Source organism: Xenia sp. Carnegie-2017, unplaced genomic scaffold, assembly GCF_021976095.1.
Source record: "Xenia sp. Carnegie-2017 unplaced genomic scaffold, XeniaSp_v1 HiC_scaffold_25, whole genome shotgun sequence".
Lineage (NCBI taxonomy): Eukaryota > Metazoa > Cnidaria > Anthozoa > Malacalcyonacea > Xeniidae > Xenia > Xenia sp. Carnegie-2017.
In genome coordinates, this window is record NW_025813488.1 from 3,911,888 (window position 1) to 3,936,951 (window position 25,064).

General features: G+C 31.6%; 5 protein-coding genes across 10 annotated transcripts; 3 read left to right on the plus strand and 2 right to left on the minus strand.

Moving 5' to 3' along the window:
* The first annotated feature begins 83 nt into the window (after window positions 1-83).
* On the plus strand, window positions 84-2,488 carry LOC124452726 (transmembrane protein 199-like). Its single transcript, XM_047003326.1, has 6 exons — window positions 84-994; window positions 1,067-1,143; window positions 1,302-1,391; window positions 1,466-1,502; window positions 1,578-1,690; window positions 2,086-2,488. Exons 1-6 carry the CDS (start codon window positions 739-741, stop codon window positions 2,164-2,166), a joined length of 654 nt encoding a protein of 217 aa, XP_046859282.1. The 5' UTR covers window positions 84-738; the 3' UTR covers window positions 2,167-2,488.
* A 692-nt stretch (window positions 2,489-3,180) lies between these two features.
* Window positions 3,181-13,447, plus strand: LOC124452724. Of its 4 annotated transcripts, XM_047003321.1 has the most exons (9): window positions 3,181-3,275; window positions 4,394-4,509; window positions 8,826-9,120; window positions 11,316-11,635; window positions 11,760-11,876; window positions 11,944-12,075; window positions 12,148-12,333; window positions 12,601-12,761; window positions 12,845-13,447. In XM_047003321.1, exons 3-9 carry the CDS (start codon window positions 9,005-9,007, stop codon window positions 12,962-12,964), a joined length of 1,152 nt encoding a protein of 383 aa, XP_046859277.1. In that variant the 5' UTR covers window positions 3,181-3,275; window positions 4,394-4,509; window positions 8,826-9,004; the 3' UTR covers window positions 12,965-13,447. The 4 variants fall into 4 exon arrangements, with proteins under 4 accessions (XP_046859277.1, XP_046859280.1, XP_046859278.1 ...); XM_047003324.1 differs by lacking the exons at window positions 3,181-3,275; window positions 4,394-4,509 and adding an exon at window positions 6,274-6,403; XM_047003322.1 differs by lacking the exons at window positions 3,181-3,275; window positions 4,394-4,509 and adding an exon at window positions 7,373-7,535.
* An 823-nt stretch (window positions 13,448-14,270) lies between these two features.
* LOC124453432 lies at window positions 14,271-17,005 on the minus strand. The gene is made up of 3 exons (XM_047004252.1): window positions 16,555-17,005; window positions 16,181-16,347; window positions 14,271-16,096 (listed from the first exon to the last, which is right to left on the minus strand). The coding sequence occupies exons 1-3, from the start codon at window positions 16,634-16,636 to the stop codon at window positions 14,504-14,506; spliced, it is 1,842 nt and encodes a 613-aa protein (XP_046860208.1). The 5' UTR covers window positions 16,637-17,005; the 3' UTR covers window positions 14,271-14,503.
* A 292-nt stretch (window positions 17,006-17,297) lies between these two features.
* On the plus strand, window positions 17,298-21,494 carry LOC124453468 (mitochondrial potassium channel ATP-binding subunit-like). The gene is made up of 11 exons (XM_047004282.1): window positions 17,298-17,407; window positions 17,645-18,130; window positions 18,224-18,526; window positions 18,729-18,932; window positions 19,071-19,276; window positions 19,364-19,557; window positions 20,013-20,084; window positions 20,515-20,630; window positions 20,882-20,944; window positions 21,021-21,130; window positions 21,209-21,494. The coding sequence occupies exons 1-11, from the start codon at window positions 17,298-17,300 to the stop codon at window positions 21,337-21,339; spliced, it is 1,995 nt and encodes a 664-aa protein (XP_046860238.1). The 3' UTR covers window positions 21,340-21,494.
* Window positions 21,345-25,028, minus strand: LOC124452867 (secreted frizzled-related protein 4-like). Of its 3 annotated transcripts, none has more exons than XM_047003497.1 (6): window positions 24,866-25,028; window positions 23,955-24,599; window positions 22,471-22,563; window positions 22,097-22,266; window positions 21,846-21,955; window positions 21,345-21,665 (listed from the first exon to the last, which is right to left on the minus strand). In XM_047003497.1, the coding sequence occupies exons 2-6, from the start codon at window positions 24,460-24,462 to the stop codon at window positions 21,632-21,634; spliced, it is 915 nt and encodes a 304-aa protein (XP_046859453.1). In that variant the 5' UTR covers window positions 24,463-24,599; window positions 24,866-25,028; the 3' UTR covers window positions 21,345-21,631. The 3 variants fall into 3 exon arrangements, with proteins under 3 accessions (XP_046859453.1, XP_046859455.1, XP_046859454.1); XM_047003499.1 differs by having other exon boundaries at window positions 23,955-24,591; window positions 24,866-25,024; XM_047003498.1 differs by lacking the exon at window positions 24,866-25,028 and having other exon boundaries at window positions 23,955-24,817.
* Window positions 25,029-25,064: the final 36 nt, after the last annotated feature.

Genomic DNA, 25,064 nt, shown 5'->3' on the forward strand with positions numbered 1-25,064 from the left:
GACTTGAATCGTTCAACTATCGAACGTAACATTATGTTCGTCGATTTTTCGACTTTCCATTTTCGTGGTCAGCTCAAAATTATGCTTCTGTTCAAAACTTTATAACCTGTATAGAAAAAAAGGGAAGGATAATTATCTATAAATTTTTCTTGCTGTCTCGACGACGAGTAATGAAAGTTTCATCATGTTTTTGCCAACCACACAAGGACACTAACATCACGAGTTTTAAAATGACGAATTATTGAAATAATTATTGAAATTGACGAATAAAAGCTCCCATGCAAGAACAACTTAGAGATAACGACTGATAAAATGACAACTTATATGTATTGAAGACTTTTAAATAATCTTTCTACTATGAAAACATAGACAAAAATGTAGAAATGAAGGTAGACCTAAAGGCTAACACGATAATGTACAATGTTGCTCAACTGTGTGGAGTAAAAATTCTCGGAAGATGATTCACAAAGTGTTGAAATGAAAAGTTTTTTGTAGCGTTTCCCACCTATACTGACTAATAAAAGTGACACATTTGTTTTGGCTTTTATGTTACATTCCAAATGTGATAGAAATAGAAGATAAAATTCACTTGTGCTGATTCTGATGAGTAAATTTGCATATTATCCGTCTAATGCTTGAGTGTCGTATGGAGCTCGGGCAAAGCCGTGTCATGCCGTGATACTTGAAGTATTTTGTAAAAAAATATGGTTGAATTGGGACGATGGTATGTTGAAATAGATGGTAAAAATTTGCAGAAATATAAAGATTATAAAGCAAAAGAATTCGATGCCAGTCAAAGTGATATTAACAAATCGTATACTAGATGCGATTGAAGCAGTATTTCAACTAGATGGAGTTTCAAACGAGTTTAAAAACCAACTTCAAGGATGGAGACAAATACAGGGAAACTTGAAAACAGACGAGAAAGAAAGCAATGATACTTTGTCCATCCCATTTTCAATTGTCAAACAGCTTTATGAAACACTAAAAAATGGTGAATTTATTTTATGTCTATAACACATGGATAAGTGTTCAGGCTTTCTCTGAACTTTTTTTTGCATTGTAGCTGGAAAAAAGTTTTATTTACACAAATTATTAGAGGAAAGCGGTTTATATTACGAAAGAAATTCTCCACCAGAAAAGGTAATATTATTGATACAATGTACTTTAAACATTTTTTCATTTGAGCAGAGATAAAAACTTCAAAATAAATGTGAGAAAACTAATTATAAGTTCAAACTTTGGCTCAATGATAGATAGCCATCTCTGATGTACATTATTTAATGTGTTCTTGTTGTTAGAGTCCAGAATTGATAAAAAGACTACAGGAACTTCAAGCTGAACAAAATAATCTTCGATACAAAGCAATGGTGAAAAATGTTGATAAAGAGGTTTGTGACTCTGTAAAAAAGTCCTTTTGCATAAAATGATTTACATGGAGACATTAACAAAGATAAATTTTTAGTTAAGTTATAGAGATAAGGAGACCCTTGGATTTGAAGGTAAAATTTCAACTTTTAATTACTTAGTTCTCAAAGTTGTAACATGAATGAATAAAAAACATTTTTTTCTAACAGTCCGCTCAACAAGTAGGCAATTGTCAAGTGTGATGAATTTTGTGTTGTCTGTTGGTGGAACATTTACTTTTGGCTTCATGTGCTCTCAATATGCATTTACAACCATTGGCTTGGTAGGAGCTACAATTTGGATATTTTATAATATTTTTATTACAATAAATTATGAAAAATGTTTGTAGATGTAGATTGTCTCAAGTTTAGGAGAGTCCCGAGAATTAAGAACTGTTGGTTTTGGTGTTGACTTATGTTTAGACAACCTTAGCAACGGTCATTTTCATTACTTCACTTTGAAGATAAAAAACTACTGCTTAAGATGTGGAAACATCAGTCAACATCAACAACAACAGTCTTTCTCACAACTTCACTAGCATGGACAATCTATATCTATATGCTTGTTATTATTTACTGTCAGGAGAATCACATTTCAGGCATTTTCACATAGATTGGATGTAATTTTTTAACATATACTCACTGCATTACTGATAAAAGACTTCTTTTTTTTGTCTAGAGAATAATGTTTGGTATTATATTGGCAAGTGTTGTTGCGCTTGCAGAACTGTATTTCATGGCAAAAGGGTCAGAATTTTAGTTTTATTGATCTATAACATTTTTCATCTAAATTATTATCATGTTCACATCAATTCAATAATGTGAATCATTGAGTAAAATCTATGTCTTTTATACACTAAAAAGCACAAATATTTTGTGTTGTTTTTCATTTTTAATTTAGTGCTCTGAAATGTATTTGCACACAAAATTACATACTGAGTTGATTGACCATTTGTATGAAAATAAAGATGTAATTTAGAGTAAAACATTTAGGAATAGCTACAACGTACTATGAAGTTAAATCAATTTACTTGCAGACAAGTTGGAATATAAAGGTATATTTTGATCAGCTTACAACCAAATATAGTCGAATAGTTCGTCCATTTATGCTACAGCTGCACTTTAAATATATTTTAGTTAAGAATACAAAAAAATTCAAGCACAAAAGTTTAAACGAAAAAATTACGTACATCAAACAAGCTTACAATATTACATCCTGAAGTTGATAAGGATTTTTTCCCAAAATAAATGTAGCATAATTCTTTTCATATATTTAATGAATAAGGATTAATTTAATTATGTTATTATGACTATGAATGTGTTCATGAAGTTTGAGACCAACAATCTTTCTCCGTTAGTATAAAGGTAACGCGCGCTTTTTTTTGCTTTCTGATAGTTAGAAACGTTTTTTGCAAATTTGTGAGTATTTGTTGAAACTTCTTTAATTTACAAATTTCAACTATTCAACTACAACTTGTTTTAAGTTAAACATTCTATTTTTATACTTAATGTTTACATATATCAGAGATAAAATATTACGAACAGAAGTGTGGCGGTCTCAATAAAGACATTCTAAAATGAAATTAAGCAAACACCGACACAACACGAAGAAATTATAGAATTTATAACACGCATAACGGCATGAGGCAATTGTAAATTACAAAGGAAACCAACCACTGTACAAAAAAATATAGCCGACTGCATTGCTACTTGATGTATGTATTGTTGAAAACAGCAGGTTCACCTGACTGTCGCGATGTTTGATCTCAAAAGATGATGAAGATAAAGAAACATTTCATTATTATCAGATCATCAGACGTTTATTCACATTCAGACGAAAATATATCTGTCAACGTAAAGTACGCTAAGGTAACAAGAAATTACATTATTATATTTATAACATTGATGTGGATTGGGCACAACTGGACATACATTAAAACACACTCTGCAGTCCTCTCATGTTAATAGCATTAATAAGCACAAGCATCTTTATTGAGTTCTTACATATTAAATCTAAACTTGCATAAGATTTGAAGCGCTTTGTCGTTAGAAGTTCACCGTTACAGGTTCTTCATTAATCGTTATGCACCAATGTATATATAAATTAATTACTATTTCTCTGTTGTGCTGGTCAAAGTCTGCGTTCATAGAAAGTTATATAATACCACGTCGATACTTGTATGTTGATAGAGAAAGAACTGAAGGAAGAACTTCAACGTTCTTATAGTCATTCACAGATTGATTTTTACAGTAATTTACAATAATCGATCGACAGCCTTAATTTTAATTCTTACTAGTAAACTAAATTATTAACACTATCAACATTAATGATACAAAGCTTTTTAATATATTAGCTAATTTCATCATATTTTTTTAAAATTTTATCTTGCAACTCCACGAGTTTAGTATACCAAAAAATCTTCATCAACGTTGTAGAAATAAAGTAAATGATTGAACCCAATCGTTTGTAATGACCATAATTTCTTATTCACACTAATATTTTATCATCGTAACTACAAACAACTTTAGTCACACTTTAATAATGAAATAATGTTGATAAAATGACACTCTATAATGGGAAAAAAGTAATGATATGTACAGTCTCTTAATCTATGTTGTAATTTAGTTGCAAAAAATAGTTTTATTGAATACGACAATTCTGACAAACTCTGGAACATTGCAGTTACACTTAAGAAGACAAATTTACTTCTAGCTTAAGCGTTGTGATAAATTTTGACCAAATTTTGACCTTTTGAACTGCAATAATCATCTCTGATTGTGGGTTTTCATGCAGGATGGACGATTTAATTGTAATGTATTATGTTGAAATTACAACTGTTAATTTGGTCTCTCTATCCAAGAACAGCTTTTCCAAGTGCAGCTTTTCCATTTAACCTTGTATCGAACAATTTACGAACACAGTAACAAATTTCATTTATAATGCACTTACGTCAACAATCGACACATTCTTGTTGTTGTGTTTTTAGGTTAACGGAAGCGGCAACGAGGCTTGATGTTAAAACAACAAATCCTTAGATTATGAAGCAGAGAATATATTTATAACAGTTTTGAAGGCCTTCGCATTTTGACATCACTGAATAAGGTATTAAATTGTTTCTTTTGAAACTAAAATAACTCATAGTAATTGACATCTCATTAGCATATCGTGCGCTCCTTAAATTGGCTACGAAAGTGTAGAGGTAGCAGATAAGATAAAGTGTGTTGTTTTATTGATTATATTTCAATGAACGTTAAGCTAGTGTTTTATCCTCGACTTTTTAGTGATACTGTTTGATGATATTTTATATCTATAATGTCAGACAATCATTTTTATATAACAATGAATGTTTAATCGTGTGTTGAAGAAAATATATAAACATTTATATAATTAATTATTTACATTTTACGTTTATTTTTCAATTTCATAAAATGTAGTATTTTTTGGTTTGTTTTAAACGTTTTACTTTAACAATTTCATGTTGCAAACAGATATTTTTTATGATGACGCTGACATGCACCAGCTGTACGTATATAAACATAATAAATGACCTTTTATCATTTGTAAATGAACTTTTACTTCTGGCTATGAGATAGAACAAAATGATCGAAAAACAAAGCTGCATTTAATTAGAAGCAATGCATGTCATCACTTTGAAAAGCGTCCATGAACATTATTTTAGCTGGTTTTAACTCAAAACAGCTGTTAAGATAATTTACTTTGGTGGAAAAATAAGTTTGTGATGGTTTCAATTTGTGGTTTCAATTTGCTTCCTCTACAAAATTACATTTTCAATATGAGAAATTAACACAATAAAAAGACTACGCTGATTAAATTAACTATAGTTATATATGTATATCTATGTAGTACACACCTAGCTTTCGTACCGAAAAAAAAACAATATCTATACCTAGTTTGTGGTGTGATATTTAATTTAGTGAATAGATGTGTCTAGTGTCTAGTACATCTTGCTTCATTTAAGAAGGATAAAAGACAGGAAGATAATAACGATTCATATTTCCTTAAGAAAACATTCGCCATTTTAACTCTCCTGTGGGTATTTCAGAATTTTATTATTTTTGTTTTTTGTTCTTGAAGTGATCAGTGACAAAAAAATCAATAAAATTACCCCTATGGATTTTTTGAAAGAACAGTTTGAAAATAATAATTTAAGCCCTCCCGGAACGAAGCGAAGTTAGTTTACTTAAGTGTAGCGTTCTTTTCCCATTAAATGACTATAAAAATAATCCTGGTCGATGACTAGTAATATCATTTATAAGCTTAGCTATAGATGGATCGGTGGACATCATTGATGGAATGTAAATTGCTTTAAGAGACAAAACAGGCATAAGACTGCTGTATCTCAGCACCTCCTTTTAATCATGCAATGAATCTACATTTTAAAAATATGTATTCCTAATTTTGTGTTAGTTAAAAATTGTTTTATGCCACGAACTATTATATCAAAGATCTAGCTATGTATGTCGACCAAAAAATGTCTATATTTCGGGCAAAAATAAATGACAACTTGGCTTTGTCGTATACGTATGCAGAGATAAGATAAATTTATTGCTGGCAGAGTTTCATATAGAAAATTCATTTACTACAAAACTCATTAAGAACAAGATAAATTTATTGTTGACAGAGTTTCTTATAAGAAATTCATTTCTTACTTAAATTATTGTGAGATAAAGTCGGCAAAGGAAGCCGAACAATGCTTCTAATGCTGTAAATAATGATGTGCATTATCAAAAATAAACAAAGTTCTTAACTTTGGGAAAAAATTAAGCCTTATACAAAGCATGAAATAAGTAAACACGTATTTTGTTGTCTTATAATCAACTGTTTTTAAATCTTGGAAGAATTGGCCACAATACGAACAATTTATATGACAGATATCAAACTACTCCTAAATTTCAAAAATTTACTTCAAATATCACTGAAGTTTTCAAAGTTTATCGAAGGATGATTTATTGAGATTGACATGACCTCATATATGGTGAGATACTAGAAATTTTCTCATAGTTGTGTTCTTTATCTCTTAATGATGTAGTAGAAGTTAAAGAAAAAACCGAAAGCATTTATGCAATGATAGCACTACACCAAAACGTGAATTATATCTCTTTTCTGTAGACAAAATGGTTTGTGTTTTTACTTTGTAAAAGTTCTTTTGTGAAATAACCGCGAAAATGTTCAATATACTATATGTTTTAGTACTACGTGTTTGTTCATCATATTTACATATTGTGCATGGCTATAAACAATAATATACAGTAAAGTTTGCTGCTTTTAATCATAAACACAGCATGTTTATATAAATGTATAAGTATATTTACAAGTCCTCATGATAATTACAAAAAATATCAGTGAATCGTTAAATTACTAGCTGTTTCAGAAAGAGAATTCTGCCCTACCCTGCGGGTCGGAGTTACTGCCAACTCATTTCTGTAGAACAATACAGCAATAAAAATGCTACTGCGTCATGCTGATTTTATATATTAAATATAATTTTATGCATACTTATCTTCATACAAAAATTTGTTTAACCTTTTATTGTGAACAAATACCAGGAACAATTTGCTAAATTGTCGGATGACAGTCATATTTCAACAGTGCTTTGCATCGCCCCTTTTCCTCGTGACTCTTATACTTAAAAAAAGGTTTATTTTGAAACAATTTAATGAAAAACCGCTTAATTTTATCAATAAATATCTACTTGAAATTAGAGAGCTTTCGACAGAGAGTGCTAAGAATTAGAAAACTAACATTGACATCACTTGTGAGCCTTTTTACTTTATAATTATTATCTTATTTTTATTTAGAATTTATGTCAAAATATTAAATAATATTAAGTTTATTGTGTTTCGCTGAAGAAATCGTACTACAATGATATTTAAATTCTTCTAGAAAAGGACTTTCATTCCGTAAAAAGCATTGTATTAATGTTTTAAATATCTTTGTATTCAAACACAACATTGACCATTGTGGGTGTTTGGACAATGAAAGAAAAATACGGAATTATATGAAAGAATATTTGTTTAAAATTGCCATAATTTTAAAATACACGAACAAAGCAATAAGCTAGCAAAGCAATAAACTACCAAGGCGTGCCTGATGCTCCCTTGAATAAAGTAAGTTGTAAGTTCTTTGAAACTGGTATGATTGTACATCTTAAATGCTTAACGAAATTTAACCAATAAAGACACAGGTCGTAATTATATATTTTCAACGTTAGGATTCACTTTATGATACGTTGAACGACGTGTGAATGTAGTGTAGAGATAGTTCTCGTTAATTCTAGGTATTTCTTTACATTTTTTATATTGTAGTTTATATTTTACGTAATTTAGTTAACGACTATCCAAAAAATAATTGTTCATTTCTTACAATTGTCATTGACAGAAATTATAATTTAGTTTATGGTCGTTAATGCATCTAGGTTGAGTGTTTTCCTGTCATACATGTTCCCATATGAAGTTGCTATGTACATGTGTATACATTTAGTTATATAAGTATTGAACATATACATATATCTCTTATAGATCACAAAGAGTTATGGTTATATACATTTATCGTTATTATAAATCTGTAAATTGTTCTTTAGATCAAAGTAAAAGTTGATATTATATAGGTCTTTGTCTTTTAGACTTTTACTTTCCTCCATAAATACATCCTGTTGTCTTTCGATTTTGTAGCTTAGTAGATGACAAACTAAACAAAAATCTCTCAAGATTTTTATTACTTACACTTCATTTTGTTTTTCTTTGGTTTATACGTTACATGGAAACAAAAGTAGATCGATATATCAAAGCAACAACATCGATCTTTGTATTATTTAATGTTGTTTATTCATTGTAATTGTGATGAGAAGATTTAAGTAAAAGAAGTTGAGAGTGATATAAGCATTTTGGACAATATATTCTTTCAAAGCAAGTAAAAAAGTAAAGGAAATTCTTCAAATAATTCACTTCAAAGTTCAAATTCTGCAATGTACTTGTCAATTTCGTTATTCTTTCATCGCAAAAGAAAAGTTGGAGCTGTCATATCGAGATGTTTAGGAATCGTTTGTTTGTTATATATCATCTGAGTAATTGTACATATTACTATAGATATTGTATCACATTAAAAATCATTTTAAAGTTGTATTTTAAAAGTTCTAGGAGTCGTAATCAATAAACCATTATTATGCAAAGATGTCAGAACATACATTTCAAGTGCTTCATTTATGTTAACAACGTCATTGTAAGGAATTCCTTTTTGATTGGTTCAAATATATTGTTATGGACCACCTGCACAATAATTTGAGGAGGAAAATAGAAAAGCAAAAAGAAAGAGTCAGTAGTGCTCTTTCCGTTTCTTTTATAGTTGGCGTCATTCTACTTTGTGTTGTATTCTCATACATATATATTCGTTGTTTTCAGGAAGTAAATCGCTCGCATTATCAAAGGTCGCCAAAGTTTTTACAGATGCGAAAATTGATCAGCAACAAAGGCAATTAATAGCAATTCAACCTTGAAATATACACTCGTCTCAAATGATTTAAACAAAATAAACGGGCTAAAGACTGAAAAACATTCACAACATACTGTCGTATATAAAAATGGAAAAAGGATTTCTTCATTATCGTGGTATTATATGGATGATGATGATGATGATGTGTTCAACGGAAACAAAAAATTTCTTACCCTCTATACAATGGACACCAGAAAATCCACTGTAAGTCATTTGACGTATATTGCTGTGTATGTAGACTTCGATATGACACATGTATAGCACAGTCACAGAGTATATGTTTTATATCATCTGTGTCTGTGAGCCATTTGTCAATCCTTGGTTCTATTATTTACTTCAAATAAGCTTAGTGAATAAGTCAACATTCGTACATGTTACTTTGAAACAAAACATAAAAATTTTTTCGTTTGAAATTGTATTTTAAGGAACATACATGTTTATTAATAATTTTCTAAGTATGAGGAATAAAAAGACTTATGCCCAAAATAATGAAATATATTCTGTTCCGGTGTATATCACAGACAGAAAGAAACTCAAACAGACGATCATCTTATTTTATTTCTCGAGATACATACGATGGTAATATTTAGCTAATTTACAATCTGTTTAAAACTTTAGGAAAGTCGAATGTGCAATTTTACATAGTTTGCTTTAATTGAGGTAATATTATTCCATTTATTACAGCGTCTGTATATTACAGCACATGTTCCAAGCTTTCGAACAATTCTAATGACTGTTTAATGCTTTGTACAGTTCTCATTGTTCCTTACATTCATTAAGTGATGTTTACTTAAATATGCCATAAAATTTTATTCCCAAAATTGGATTTTGTTTCATGGCATAAAATATTCAACTGTCTGTTCCACGGAACTGTGTTGACGTGTTAATGATAATTTCGCCCAGCTGTACATGAAACGAGATGGATCGTGTATTATTAATATATCAGACTTTCCTGAAAGTTGTGCAATAGAATATTAATGCCGCATCCTTTGAGCAAATCACGTATAAAAGAATACATATTTTTTCTAACGTATGAAAAGAGATGTATTTTGAATATTCTCGTGAAATGTATTTTTGATAAGAATTCAGAGTTATAAAAAGGGCTTACGTGTAAAAAGATCAATCAACAAAAGACAGACACGAAACAAGATAAATGTTGTTTTCTATGTGTAAATAAGACTTTAAGGATGTTGATTAATTAACGTACTAAATAAATCGACAATACATCTCTACATAATAGAATATTGGATTCAAATTTCTATAATTTTATCACTGGAGAACGACATAACGCAGCAATTTCACTTTTTATCTTCACTACAAACTCATAAACTTTGACAAGCGGAAAAATCCTCTTATACAACCATCAGTTACCATGTGCGGCGGAAAAATCCTCTTATACAACCATCAGTTACCATGTGCAGCAGAAAAATCCTCTTATGAAACCATCAGTTACCATGTGCAGCAACATCTAAATATTCCTTCTACTGACTTATCGACGTTTAATTGTAGCTTAATATTGCGGCTAACCAGAGTAATTACTTCTTTTGTGCGTGCTTTGTGTATAGTTTGTCGTTGATGTTTTTTAACGAAAACATCGTCAGATTTTTCACAGAAATAGTAACACTGTGTTGATATAAATTCTAAGATAACACCATTTATCATACATTTATGTTTAATGCTGATAACGTGCAGAGATAATTTGTTAGGAATTAAGACTTATATTTACATAATGAAGAACACTTTCTTGACAATCAAAACAATAACGAATATTGCTTCGTGCATTACAACAATTTTATAAGGAAAAAGGTAATATAAAGTGCTTTAAATTGTGGTACGTAAGTAAAGTAATATTGGTCAGCGAATACTCTCATGCGTATTTAATTTGGGTTTTACTTGAAATATTTGTCTAGCTTATAGGGATCATTATTTATAAAAAAGATAATTCACTTTCTAAAACCGACAAATATGTGGTACAAAAACGTACTTTTATGTCCAGACACGATTGTTCATTGATTATCTAAAGAAAAATCTCATTTAAACATGGTTTTATTATTTCTTCTTTTTTAAGCAGTAGACGGATGGTGGATATCTTTATCAAATATAATTTTCTGTATAAATATGTTAAGCTTTGAGTTATAGCAAAGTTTATTTAATGGCTGTGAAATATTTTACTCCAGACTTTTCCATGTCACTAGTGACATAAAGGAATGCATATCCCAATTGAAATTTATCTTCAAGGACAAATTTTAACTCTCTCATCATTTAAATATCATGTTGTGAAGAACATAGGATTATTTTAAATAATTATGCATACTTTGTGTACATTCAATCATATAATAAAGGTGGTTCTTGTTCGTCGTGTTCCTCAATTTAAAACACATTTGAAAACTTCATTTTAGATTTAAAAACCTTAATGGAGAAGCGTTCACAGTGAATATTGATGATGAAATGAGAATATGGTGTCCGCGACATTACACTCAAATGACACAAACCAAGCAGCAACTTAGTGCCCATAATCTTTATTTTTCCCTTTATAAAGTCGACACTAAACAAGAATTTGATGAATGCAACGCGACAAGAGGAAAACGTTTGCTATATTGCAATGATCCATTTGATGAAAACCTTAAAAATCAAAAGGAGCTACAGATATTGTTTATGGCTATTCCATTCTTTAATTACATGGAGGCATATCCACCTGGAAGAACATATTATTTTATAGGTACTGCTGTTGAAATTAACTATTATGAATGGTTTTATCAACGTTTCCACTAATTTTACGACTCGTGTTGTGGAATTTTAGTAAGTGTCGTCGAATGATTCGTTTTGCTGTTAAATTGTTTTAGGAACTTCTGGTGGAACAGAAGAACAATTAAATAATAAAATTGGAGGGAAATGTACTGCCGATCAAATGAAACTTGCTATATATGTTTGCAAAAGAGAGGAAAATTGTGAAACGAGAGGTATGATATTGTGTTAAGCAATTAATTATTCGTCTATGATATCAATCGATTGTTTCTTGTTTCTTAGTTTTAAATGGTGGATGGTCACTGTGGACGTATAATGAAACAACAGGATTATGTGAAAGGAACTGTAGTAATCCCGTTCCACACAATGGCGGAGAAAAATGTAAAGGAGAAAGAAGAGTGGAATGCTCCAAAAGTAATATACGTTACTAAATATGACACTATTTGCATTGGAAGATCTCACAAATTTATTTTTCCTATTTTTTAGTAATAAACGGGAGAGATGTTAATAAGAATAAGAAACCGTCGGAGAAGATGATTCCTACAATAACAACTTCTACCTTTACTGACAATGAACCATTTAAGAAAATGATGAGACAAACAGAAAATATGTCAATGACTACTCCCACGTCGACTGTTAACATTATAACAAAATTGGACAGAAATGACTTAGGTATTAACATTATTTTAAATGTATCTACTTTAAATTTTAAAGTGAGCAAAGAGTTTGGTTTGTGCAAGTTTAGGAGTTTTTGACGCCAAAGAGCAAAAAATGATAATTATAAAACTATTCATTGTAGCTAGTGAGCAAAAATAGAAAAATGATTTTTAAAACAGCGATATATGCAATGTGTTGAATAGTTTAATGTAGCTACTTCCTTTGGTCATAAAGTGACCTAGTTATTTATTATTTACTAATCCACTAAATCTCTTATTGCAGATGAAACAAAACCGCAAGCAAGAAAAAATGACAGCGTCAATTTATCAATAAAAGAAGCTGTACTTACGTTTGTTGGTCTCGTTTTTCTTGGTTTTGTCTTAGGCATATTAGTTGTTTTGCTAAACTCTATTTTTGTGCGAATATGTCGAAGAAAGAAAAAGGTAGATATAAATTTTATATAAGTTATAACTACATCTTTTACTAAAAAAACTGTTTCTCAAAACTCTTCTTTTTTTTTTGAAAGAATTACAAGATCCAATTAATAGAGTTTGAGGTATCATTATTGGAACATCAGGTTTACATCATGAGGTTTACATCACAAGAAAAGCTGGTAAGCAAAATTAATTGTGTTTATAACCAATGACACCTACATCAAATATAAAGAAATTCCAGCTCTAAATAACCGACATAACCACGAGTAGATATCACTTGCACTTCTATGATGACATCGTTGTATAAACTCGCGTCTCGAGTCATTTCGTGATCTTTCTACCCGAAATTTGAACATCGAGAGAAGAGTTGTTCACAGGTCATCATACGTAATGACCAAATAAAAGAAAAACCATTAATATTCAATTGCAAACATATGATATGAAAAGCAGGATGCAGTACACTGTTTATAACATTCGTTTAACCTCCATATTGTTTTAAAATGTTTTCCTTTGAAAAACACAATCGCATACAGTTGTAAATAAAATCATTATATAATTATGATATCTTTAATTTATAAATTGTCAAGTAAAATATGTTTTGTACTAAATATATACATATGTAAAAAATTGTAATATATAAAACTTATGTATTTTCTCGTTTTGTTCTATTTTAAATTCAACATTACCTACATTGACACACGTTATCTTAGTTTATATTTTAGGTAGTGTAAAGATTGTCTTCGTTCTCTGTTGTTCATTCATCACTACCTACATTGACACACGTTATCTTAATTCATATTTTAGGTAATGTAAAGACTGTTCTTGTTCTCTGTTGTTCATTCATCACTACCTACATTGACACACGTTATCTTAGTTTATTTTAATGATGTAGGACTTCTCATCAGTTCAAATCTCGTTTCCTGTATGATGTAGTAAAGATGTTTTATACTTTCATATACTAGAGCTGTACCATACATAAAACTACTTAGTGAAGTTATTGTCTATGTACTGTACACAGGTATAAAGGTCCTCGACGGTTCGTCCTTCAAACTCGGGTTTGCACTGATCTTCTCTCGAATTCTCTCAAATTTGTCTAATGAATACATAAGATTGCAAATACAAACATCATAATGACACATGCTGCACATTACGACACACTTTCTGTATATACTTACCACGCTTGCTCTATCTTTGCACACGTTCTGTATATAATTACCACGTTTGCTCTATCTTTGCACACCTTCTGTATATACTTACCGCGTTTGCTCTATCTTTGCACACGTTCTGTATATACTTACCACGTTTGCTCTATCTTTGCACACGTTCTGTATATACTTACCACGTTTGCTCTATCTTTGCACACGTTCTGTATATACTTACTACGTTTGCTCTATCTTTGCACGATTTGATTTGCATGCCCTCCGTCACTAGACTGAATATACTTTATATGGACATGACACGGCTTTGCCCGATTTTCCTACTACACTCAAGCGTTAGACGAGTAATATGCAAACTTAGTCAATACTCAATAAATTTATATTTTTTATGTTAATCTGCACAAATGCATATAATCTTCTATATGTATCACATTTGGAATGTAAACTAAAAGCCCAAAAACAAGTGTGCGACTTTTATTAGTCATGCAGTATGTGTGGGAAACGTTACGAAAAGTTTTCGTAAAAACTCTTTTTGAATCATCATTCAACAATATTTGCTGAACACGGCAGAAAAACTTTGTACTTCATGTAATCTCAATCAATAGTATTTCCTCGATAAAGTCCAAATTTAAGTTTGTCAAAATTGAATTTTCCACCTTTGTCAGCAGTCTCTATTTTCTCTTTCTTGCTCGCATTTTTATGTTTATCTATTTCCATAAGAACATCCATTAGTTTTGTTTCAAACTTATCTTTCCTCAAAGCAAACTTTTCCTCCTTATTTTCTTTATTGACAGGAGTAGTATTAGAACTTTCTTTTGAAGCACTGCTGAGTATATCGAAAAGTTTCACGGCGGTCTTTGTTGAATTTATTCCGTCCGGTAAATCTAGACCATTTTCCTTTTCTTTAGAGTCTTTAATTTGATGTGAAACATTTCTGATGTTATCAGGCTGTTTCATACCTAAAATATTGACTGGAATGGAAGAATTTGAGACTTTTTCTTCAACTGTTTCGTTTCTTTTTGTCATACTGGTTTTCAAGAGTTTGGTGTACTTTTTAAGAACTTGTAAAACTCGTTTTAAAAACTTGCTGTTATTGCTATGAAGAACTTTGTCCTTCAGAAGTCCAAGATCAAACTGAGCGGAAGTATTGTTTGAAGATTGTCCAAAGATCATCTTACTTTTAACGAGAAAATTTTTCTCCTTCTGAGCTACATTCCCAGACGAAATGTTTGATGAATGTCCTATTTTACTATCTTTTTCTGCAATAGTCACGTGTTCACTGCCACTTTTTGTGTCTGAAATAATTAATGGTTGCGCAACTGGTTCTTTATTAAAGGTTATATGACTACCACCTGGTGATCCCATAGAGCCCAGTTTCCTTGTTGGTGGTGCAAAATTTGTTGAGCGATGACGAGATTTATTGTTGACGTCATCGTCGTAGAAAGTTAATTCTTCTTTCATTGTGCGTTCTTTTAATTTATCTTTCAAGTTCTTGACGTTTTTCAGAAAGTGAGATAACTTCAAAGCATTTTGTGTCTGTGGTGACAGACGGTTATCATCCATTACTGGTTTGAAATTACCATTGGGATACGTTCTCAGTTCATTACTGTAGGTTTGGTTTCGTACTATTACCATATTATTTATATGATTTCGTTTTCCTTCTTTAACACGGGGGATTTTATTTTTTGTACGTTGTCTCGTTGTGACTGGCACATTGTAATGAACATGATATTGTGATGGCATAATATTTTTAGCTTCTGGGTTTGAATCTCTAATAAAAGTAGCTTGCTTGTTTCTTATTGGTTGTTGTATTGCCTGTTGCATAGAATCTCTGTTGGGCTGTTGATCTATATACATCGATTTACTTGCATACTGGTCAACAGTTCTTGACAGCTTTGGGTCAATAATATATCTATCAATAGGATGTTTAGGTGACATAAAATATCTCGTTGACTTGGGAAAAATTCTGAGTCGAGGTTTCGTGTATACAGGCTGCTGGGAGATGATTGAGTACTGTCGGGGACTATACGTTGAAAGTCCTGGAATATTTTCCACAAAAGGGAACGATATGGATGATCTTTGCTGTAGACTTAACAATTGTTGATTTCGAGGAGTATAAGTTGATAGCTGATTGGGATATATTGGAGATGGAGTGATCTGCTGTTCACTGAATACATAACTTCTGGTCTGTAGAAACACAGAAATTGATTAATAATAAGGCCAGCTTTTTTTTGTTGAGATCTCATAAAAATTACATTTAGCACTGTCTACCTTTGACTGTGTTTGTGGATATGGTATTGTGTGTGGTGTAACCATCATTTTATTTTCCAACTGTGTCAAAGGATGAAAATGTGCCCGTTGATTCTCATGTTGAGCTATGGTTAGTTGTGGCAGACGGTATGTCACCATTGCTTCAGGATATTGTGGTTTCAATCGATCTATAAAAAGATTTAGCCATGTTAACAAAACATGCAATATTACTAACATGATCTCCAGGTGCAGCAATCATATAAACACGACAACTCTGAGAATTGATTTTTGACTTTTTTTATTATTGAACGAATGTCAGTTAGTTTCAAAACTTCTTATTTATTGAATCACGTTAACTTTATAACGGACTATTCCTCCGTGGTTTTCATTCATACCGTTGGCATCATAATCTTCAAGTAAGACAGTTCCATGAACAAAGCTCCTTGAACAAACAAAAACGAAGAAGAATAGTTTCATTTTATGGTTTTCTTTTTAGGGTTTTTCTGTCGATTTTTTTGTCGTTATTGACGCCTTTCTCTTGCTACTGATTTTTATGCTGTTTAACTTTTACTAAATTTTCATATATTTCGATATTTTTGGAATGACGACATTATTGTGTTCACATCCATTTTTTATTCTTGTGATATCTTATCTGTCGAAGGGAGCAACATCTTCGAATATTTTTAAACCAAGTATTTTAAGTTTTTTTAATAGAATATATCATCAATATTTTTTTTATTTTCTGTTGATTTTCCGCCTCTAATTTTTAATTGTTATACAACAATAGGTACCTGTTGTTCAATTTTCTGGTTGTTTGGTGAGGTTGGGTGTTAGATTATTTTTGAAAGAAAATTAAATCAAATAGAATTTTATGATGAACGTAAAGTTCAGAATGCCATGGTTTTGATGAGGATTTAAATTTTTTTGTAAATTCTACAAAAATGAAAATATCAGTGGCTAAAGTTTGCGCTTCAATTGACGTAAAGGTTCGAGATGAGCCCTCTTTCTTTATGTACGTTGACACTTTGCTTACATGAAAAACGCTTTGTCCAGAATGTCTGATTTCAAAATGGATTTCTCTGCTGTTTTGTCAATTTGAAAGTTCATATAGACAAAAGTGTGCTTTTGTATTCAAAAAATGGCATATGGTTTGTTAAGTGCTGGAATGAAAGTGTGTTTTCGTCGTGTGTTTCTTCAAGATAAGGCTTGGAAACTTCAAAGTCGTTTAAACAGGCATCGATTTAGTGGGTATTTAACCTAATTTTATGTAATAACAATGTATTTTGTACGGGTATTAATTTCGTCATATGATGAGAAAATCTACAATCATTATTTAGGATGTGGTGCTCTCGCCTGTTAAATATTCCATGTGGTGTTTTTTCAAAACATGCTATTCGAAAGGTCACATTCTTTACCAGTTTTACAAACATTGTGAAAGTGAAGTGGAATAAAGTTGTGACCTCCAAACATCTTTGGTTAACATGTATTGGAGGATTGTGTCAAGAGAAAACTCGCCCTGGCACACTGTTCTGCACGACTAAACTGCAGAAATAATGAGAGAAATATAAAGCAAATTGATGAAAGATCAAAAAAATCTTCACAACTATATTTTATTGATTTTCTTAAGTTCTTACTCCCAGATCTCTGGTTATTGTTGTTGGCCAGTTTATGTGCCTTTGGTGTTGCTATTGTTAATGTGAGGTTACCTTTGTTTCTTGGTGAACTAGTGAATAAAGTATCTTCATTATCTGGTCAAACAGCTGCTGATTATGCCAAGATACTAAAAGATCCTGCAAAACAACTTGTTCATATTTATCTTGCGCAGGGAATTTTAACATTTGTTTATATCAGTCTTCTCTCTTCATTTGGTGAAAGGCTTGCAGCCCGTTTAAGAAATAATCTATTTTCATCATTAGTGAAACAGGATGTTCAGTTCTTTGACAGTCATAAGACAGGAGAACTTATCAGTAGGTAAATATAAAATATTTTTATTTGATCTTATCCACTTGAAAGCCCGTGTTTCTTAGTGCTTTTTATTTTTCTATACACCTTGTCATTATTTAGGTTAAGTTCAGATGTACAAGATTTCAAGAGTGCATTTAAACAGATCATATCACAAGGTTTACGAAGTGCTACACAAACAATTGGATGTGTTATTACTCTTGTTATGTTATCACCAAAACTCACACTTTTGATTGGTAGCCTTGTTCCATCTGTTATCATATGTGGTACACTCCTTGGTTCTGTCCTTAGAAAAATGTCTCTTGAATCACATGAACAGCTTGCCACTGCCTTGGCTGTTGCAGATGAATCTATTGGTAATGTTAGGACAGTGAAAGCATTTGCAATGGAAGAAAAAGAAATTTGGTAATAGACTACATCTTAAGCTGTTCATCTTTTTTTAATTATATTCATTTGCTTTTTTTATCCATGTCTAACATTTTCATCTTTGTGCATTACAGTGACAGTTCCATGACAATTATATTTATCTAATTTACTTTAGAAGTCTTTAGAAGTCAATAGTTAATCAGAGTGTAAACATATTTTGAAAGTTGTTCTTGTTTTTCAGTTCATATACTAAAGAAGTCGAGAAGTCACGAAGACTTAATGAAGCGCTAGGAATGGGTATTGGTGCCTTTCAAGGTCTCAGTAATATAACCATTAACTCTCTGACTTTGGTTGTTCTCTACGTTGGAGGATCATTAATGATTAGCGATCAACTTACACCAGGAAATCTTATGAGTTTTTTAGCTTCTACTCAACTTATTCAGCGGTAAATATTTCGTTATGAATTGTTCATCATGTTTTAGAATTATCCATTTACGAAGGAAACTTTATAACATCATTCATTTTGTTTACCTTGGATAGCTGTAACTCCTCAGAATCGTACGGTAATTTATTTTTATTTTAGCTCAATGGCAAATATCTCCGTTCTTTTTGGCCAAGTTATTCGTGGTATAAGTGCTGGATCACGCGTGTTTGAATATATGGTACTAAAACCAAAAATCAGTGATGAAGACGGTCTATGCCCAGAGTTAACATCTATGTTAGGGGAGATTGTGTTTAGTAATGTGGATTTTGAATACCCAACTAGGCCTGGTCAATCTGTTCTTCAAGGTCGGTATGCATCATTCTTATTTTTAACTGTGTAGACAGACATGTTATAACATATGCATTGACTGAGTTCTTCTCCTTGGTATCAAGGTTTAAACTTGAAGGTACCTGCAGGACACATGGTCGCATTGTGTGGTCTCAGTGGATCAGGGAAATCAACTGTCGCCTCGCTCATTGAGAGATTTTACGATGTAAACTATGGTTCCATTACAATTGATGGGCACAATGTGAAAACATTAAATCCAGCTTGGATACGAGGGGAACTTGTTGGATACATAAATCAAGTGAGCTTCAACGAACATCTTCCATCAATAATTTATTATTTGATTGATGATATATTAAATGGCTCTTAAAACATTTGCACAGCATGAAAGAGAATTTTACATTTGCTCAACGAACATCATCCATCAACAATTTGCTATTTGATTGATGAGATATTAAATGACGCTTGAAACATTTACACAGCATGAAAGAGACAATTTTACATTTGCAGACCATTAAACTGACAACTTTGATTTATATTTATAACTTTTACGTATATATGACTCTTCAAAATAAGAATAATTACAGCTATACATTCCTCACTTGATGACTACTGCTGAGGTTGTTGAAACGTCTGTCGCCATCAACACCAATAGTCCTTCCCAGGACTCTACTAACCTGGTCTGCCGACGTCTATAAACATGATAGCAATATAAGTAATGAAAGATAATTATAATTTTGTCAATGATTGTTGCAGGAACCTGTACTTTTTGCAACATCTGTTATGGAGAACATTCGTTATGGCAAACCAAGTGCCACTGATGCGCAGGTATTGATATTTTATGGGGGTGATTTTTAGTGATTTTAATTCGTGAATCTGTTGTGTTAATTTCAATTTCACACGCTATCAAGTCGATACATATGTGTTTGTGAAATGTGTCTTTGACGTCACATACATGTGCTTCAAGGGGGGTTTTAGAGGACTTAACTACAGTAACGGACATACAGACCTTGCACGGTAAGGTTTTAGAGGACTTAACTACAGTAACGGACATACAGACCTTGCACGGTAAGGTTTTAGAGGACTTAACTACAGTAACGGACATACAGACCTTGCACGGTAAGGTTTTAGCGGACTTGCAAATTGTACACGACATCTTTTCTTTAATGAGACATACTTACACAGATACATGCCAAACAATGTGAAGTGAACATGAACTGTAGTTTACTTGTTATCTATAACTAAATGTTTTCACTAGGTATTCAAAGCAGCAAAACAAGCAAATGCGCATGACTTTATTGAAAAATTTCCCGATGGATATGAGACTATTTTGGGAGAACGAGGTGTGACAGTTTCAGGGGGGCAAAGACAGAGGTGAGCACTTTAAAGGCAGTTTCGGGGGGGAGGAAGGAGGTATGTACTTAAATAACAGTTTCAGGGGGGAAAGATGGGTACTTTAATCAAAAGTTTTAGAGAGGGTAGACAAAGGTGGGTACTTTAATATCAGTTTCAGGGAGGACAGAGGTGGGTACTTTAATCAAAAAGTTTTAGAGAGGGGGAAATAAAGGTGGGTAATTGAAAGACATACGACAATTTTCCTCTTCGTTTTTCTATTTACAATTTAGAATAGCTATTGCTAGAGCTTTGTTAAAGAATCCTAAAATTTTGATCCTTGATGAAGCCACAAGGTTTGTTAAATGTATTGATTTTATCGTATTGATATTTGTTTATATGTTGTATTGTCATATTTTTGTTCTACCTAAGTGCATTGGACGCCGAATCAGAGCGTGTTGTACAAGAGGCTTTAGATGAATTAACTGAAGGACGTACAGTATTAGTGATTGCTCATCGTCTAAGTACCATCCAAGAAGCAGGTGAAAATCTAACAGAATTTTTGTATACATGATTAAATATAGACACTTCTGTTTTATTTTTATGAAAATTTTTATCAGACTCGATAGCTGTTCTCTCAGCTGGTAAAATCAAAGAAATCGGATCACATATTCAACTCATGAAGCAGAATGGATTATATTCTGAGTTGGTTCGACGGCAGACTATTTTATTTCATCATCATCACCAGTAAGCATATAACGTTATTATATATATTTTTAATACATATACGTCTACTTTACAAGATTGAATTTACCCACAATATAAATCAACTACATATTAAAGCTATTCATTATCTTTCGTCTTTATAAAACGATCGATGTAAAACAAAACACATCATACAAACAACATATGTATTTATTTTTCTGACCAACTTTGCGTCAAACTATGCTTTTCATAAAATCAAATGATAGGTTTTTTAAAAGAATATTTTTTTCATCCCCAAAAGACACGACCTTTGTCGTTTGTCTTGTTGTAGTACCAAATTATCCCTTTGTCCTGGACTTCTTGTTGATGCGGCTGAAAATAAACAACAATATAAAGTTCTGAAAATTTAAATATGTTGTCATGTGTTGCCATGTGTTGTCATGTGTTGTCATGTGTAGTCATATGTTACCAAAGTTATCACGTGATACCATATTACGCTACCAAAGCTATCACGTGATTCTATATGTTGTTATATTTTACCATTTTTCTTACTTGCTATTTTTTACGACACATTTATGTTTCTGTAAGGCTCGTTTGAACGTATTTCTTCTGTTATTTACGAACACTCTTTCTATCACAACTGGGACTGTTTTACTGCGTCCCTAATAAATGAAGTAAATGTTTCTTTATGAAAATAAATTTTGAAAATTTGTGCATGAAACAATTAAAGTTTGGTTTCCAAAAAAAAAACTCGATCGTTGCTCCTCTATGGAGATAAATCATCAGTTTAAATACGCAGTTACCTTCTTGGCAAAAACCAAAATGTCACCATCCCTTTTAAAAATTTTGCTGCGACAATTTTTATGGAGAATTAGTTGAGTAACTTTGTCCAATTTCTTTGAAGTACACTTTGATTTTGAGAGAATTTCTCCACCATAATTTGAACCGAATCGCTTGTATTTTAAACGAAAAGCTAAGAAGAAATGCATGGGCATAAGTATAAGAATGTGTTGTACATTGATTCATCATCCTATGACATAAGTATATGAGGACATTAACTACATTGATTTCTTATAAACTGTCTTTATTATGAAGATCAAGTACATTGTTTTCGTATTTACCCTCTTCACTATGACAAGCATAAATCGAGTAAAACATATAGTCTTGAAAGACGTACCGTAGTCGTATTTTTTTAATTCCATAGATTTTAAATTAAAATTTCTCTCCCGGAAACGTTCGCCAGTTTTCAGTCGAGATGTACTACACCTTGCTGTTATTGAATAAAAATTACAATATAGGATAGCAACATAGAACAATAGATAAGAACACTGACAAAATTCATCACGGATATCAATCATTATAGCTAAATAAGCCGAATAAATATTTCCTTCGTTATCATTAACTTTATTTTATACTTAAATAACATGAGTCTGTTGATGGTGCAATGAATGAACAATGGAGAAATAACAGATTTTTATATTAAGTAGCTAAAACTTGCTGAGAAACATAGCGATTTAAACTGTAAACTGGAGAATACTAATATTTTATAGTTAAGGTATCACTTTAATTGGTCATAATTGGACTCTTTCAAGTTAACAGCAACTGATGATCCTGTTAATGTAATAAAGATCTTCAAAACGTAAAATTTGTCACGCGATCATTCATAATGCTCTACGTAATTCCTGTAAATATTAATATCAAAGTGAATTTGAAGTTTTTAGACCAATCACATGCCTTGCCTACAGTTTGTTTATCTTTGTCGTTGTCATTCTTAAAATTCTATCTACGAATTTTCTGTAAATTTTTTTTCTCTAAAATTTCAAGATTTTGTAATGTGAGAAGAAACATATAAGGACTTATATGTGCTTATCCTTCCGAGATTGCCATATAAATGATAAGTGAGATTAGTTTTATGGTCGGATACAACATCTAGCACTTTTTTTATACGATCTAAGCCAATTGACTGAGGAAATGGATAATTCAAACTATTTGAGAAAATGCTCGCAGGGACTTGCCCATCAAATAGTTGGTGGAGTTATGTCATACAAATATTTGCAATGTTGACAGAAAAACAGCGTTTGTTTTGTATTTATGGTTTCAATTTAACTAGTGGTATCAATGTACAGGCTCTTAAAGCATGACGTACTTGACCTCCCCCCCTTAATTTATTGTCTCTGTCTTAAGTGATGTGAACGTATGTTTCTTATAAATGAAAACAATCGCCTTTCTAGCACAGTTGTCTTACTGTGATAATTGTACTATAATTGAGGCAACTCTACACTGCCGTGTTTTCAACTTAATGATATACTTAATTGATTCTATATATTTTTGTTGATAGCTTGATGTGCGTCATGGTGTGTTGAACCAAAAACTTTACATTTAAATTTCATGTCTATTGCATCAATCTTTCGAGCGAGTTTATTATTTTAAAACAAATCAACACTTTGACATCCTGTAATCATTTTCATTGAAAACAATAGATTGTTTTTCAAGCAAGATCTGTCATCGCGAAAATTTGCAAATTTAAATCACATTTTAATAAAATACGTTCATCACGATCCATCTATTGTTCATTCATCACTACCAACACTGAAAACATTAGTTTATATTCTAGATAGAATACAGTCCTGCATGTGCTAAATGGGAAGGTTTATTTCTTACCTTTCTTTGTTGAGACAAATGCCGTAGGATCGATGCACATTCCTTCGTTTCGATATGGTAAACTACTACAATTCAATTGAACTGGCCAAGTCTCGTTAAACCGTCTTAAGCTTGGCGCACAATCGTTATAAATCATTTCACAAAGGCTCCGGCAAGGTGGAATTATTGGTCGGCAACTCGGATCATCTTTGTCGTTCGGATTAACACAAATAGGCAATAAAACTGCACATAAAAAGAACACAATATCTCTGGAACATTTATTGTTCACTAGCGTTTGTATTATACTTTGTTCTGTGAATAGTTGCACCTGATATTGAGAGGAGTATCCAAAGAAATTTGGCAACCTAGTCCTATCGTATTTTGAGGTATTCCCTCTACACAATGGTACAGTGATTTTTTGACAATTTGGTAAATATGGTGGATAACATTTACTCCAGCCAACACAAGGATTCTTTGCGATCAACATCATTTGTATCATCAGTAACACCACCCAATAGCTCTGATCCATAACTTGATCTCTTTGATATTTTTAATTGTTAAAAAATTCGAGCAATCAGACTTTATAGACAGTTCTTACAAGTCTTTATCAAGCTCCTGTGCGATATTGATCAAAGGATTCTACCCTCCAAAGAAAAATCTTGGATTCTTCAAAAATCAAAATAAAACGAATGTTGTTTTCAAATCTCAAATATTAACTTGTGTATTTCAACAGTGGAAATAATTTTCTGTTAACAATCAGTGTTAGAGTGTAGATTTACATTACCTGTGATAAACGTGAAACTAAATTATATCTTATTCAAATGTTGATTAACCGTCCCTTAAATATAAATTTTACCTGACAAAGTGCACAAAATCACAAATGCCTTGAGCAAAATAAGATTATCGCAGTTGTGCCATTCAACATTACTTACCTAAACTCGTGATTAATATTGTATCAATGTAGTTATCGATAATGCAATAGAATGTTTTGACCAGACACCTCTAACTGTTAATGCTTATCTGTTTTCGACAATCGTCGTGAGCAATAAATAGCCTATCGTCAACTTCAACTTGTTCGTTTTGAATGACAGTTATGAAAACGCTATAGCCTAATTATGTGCTTTAAATAAC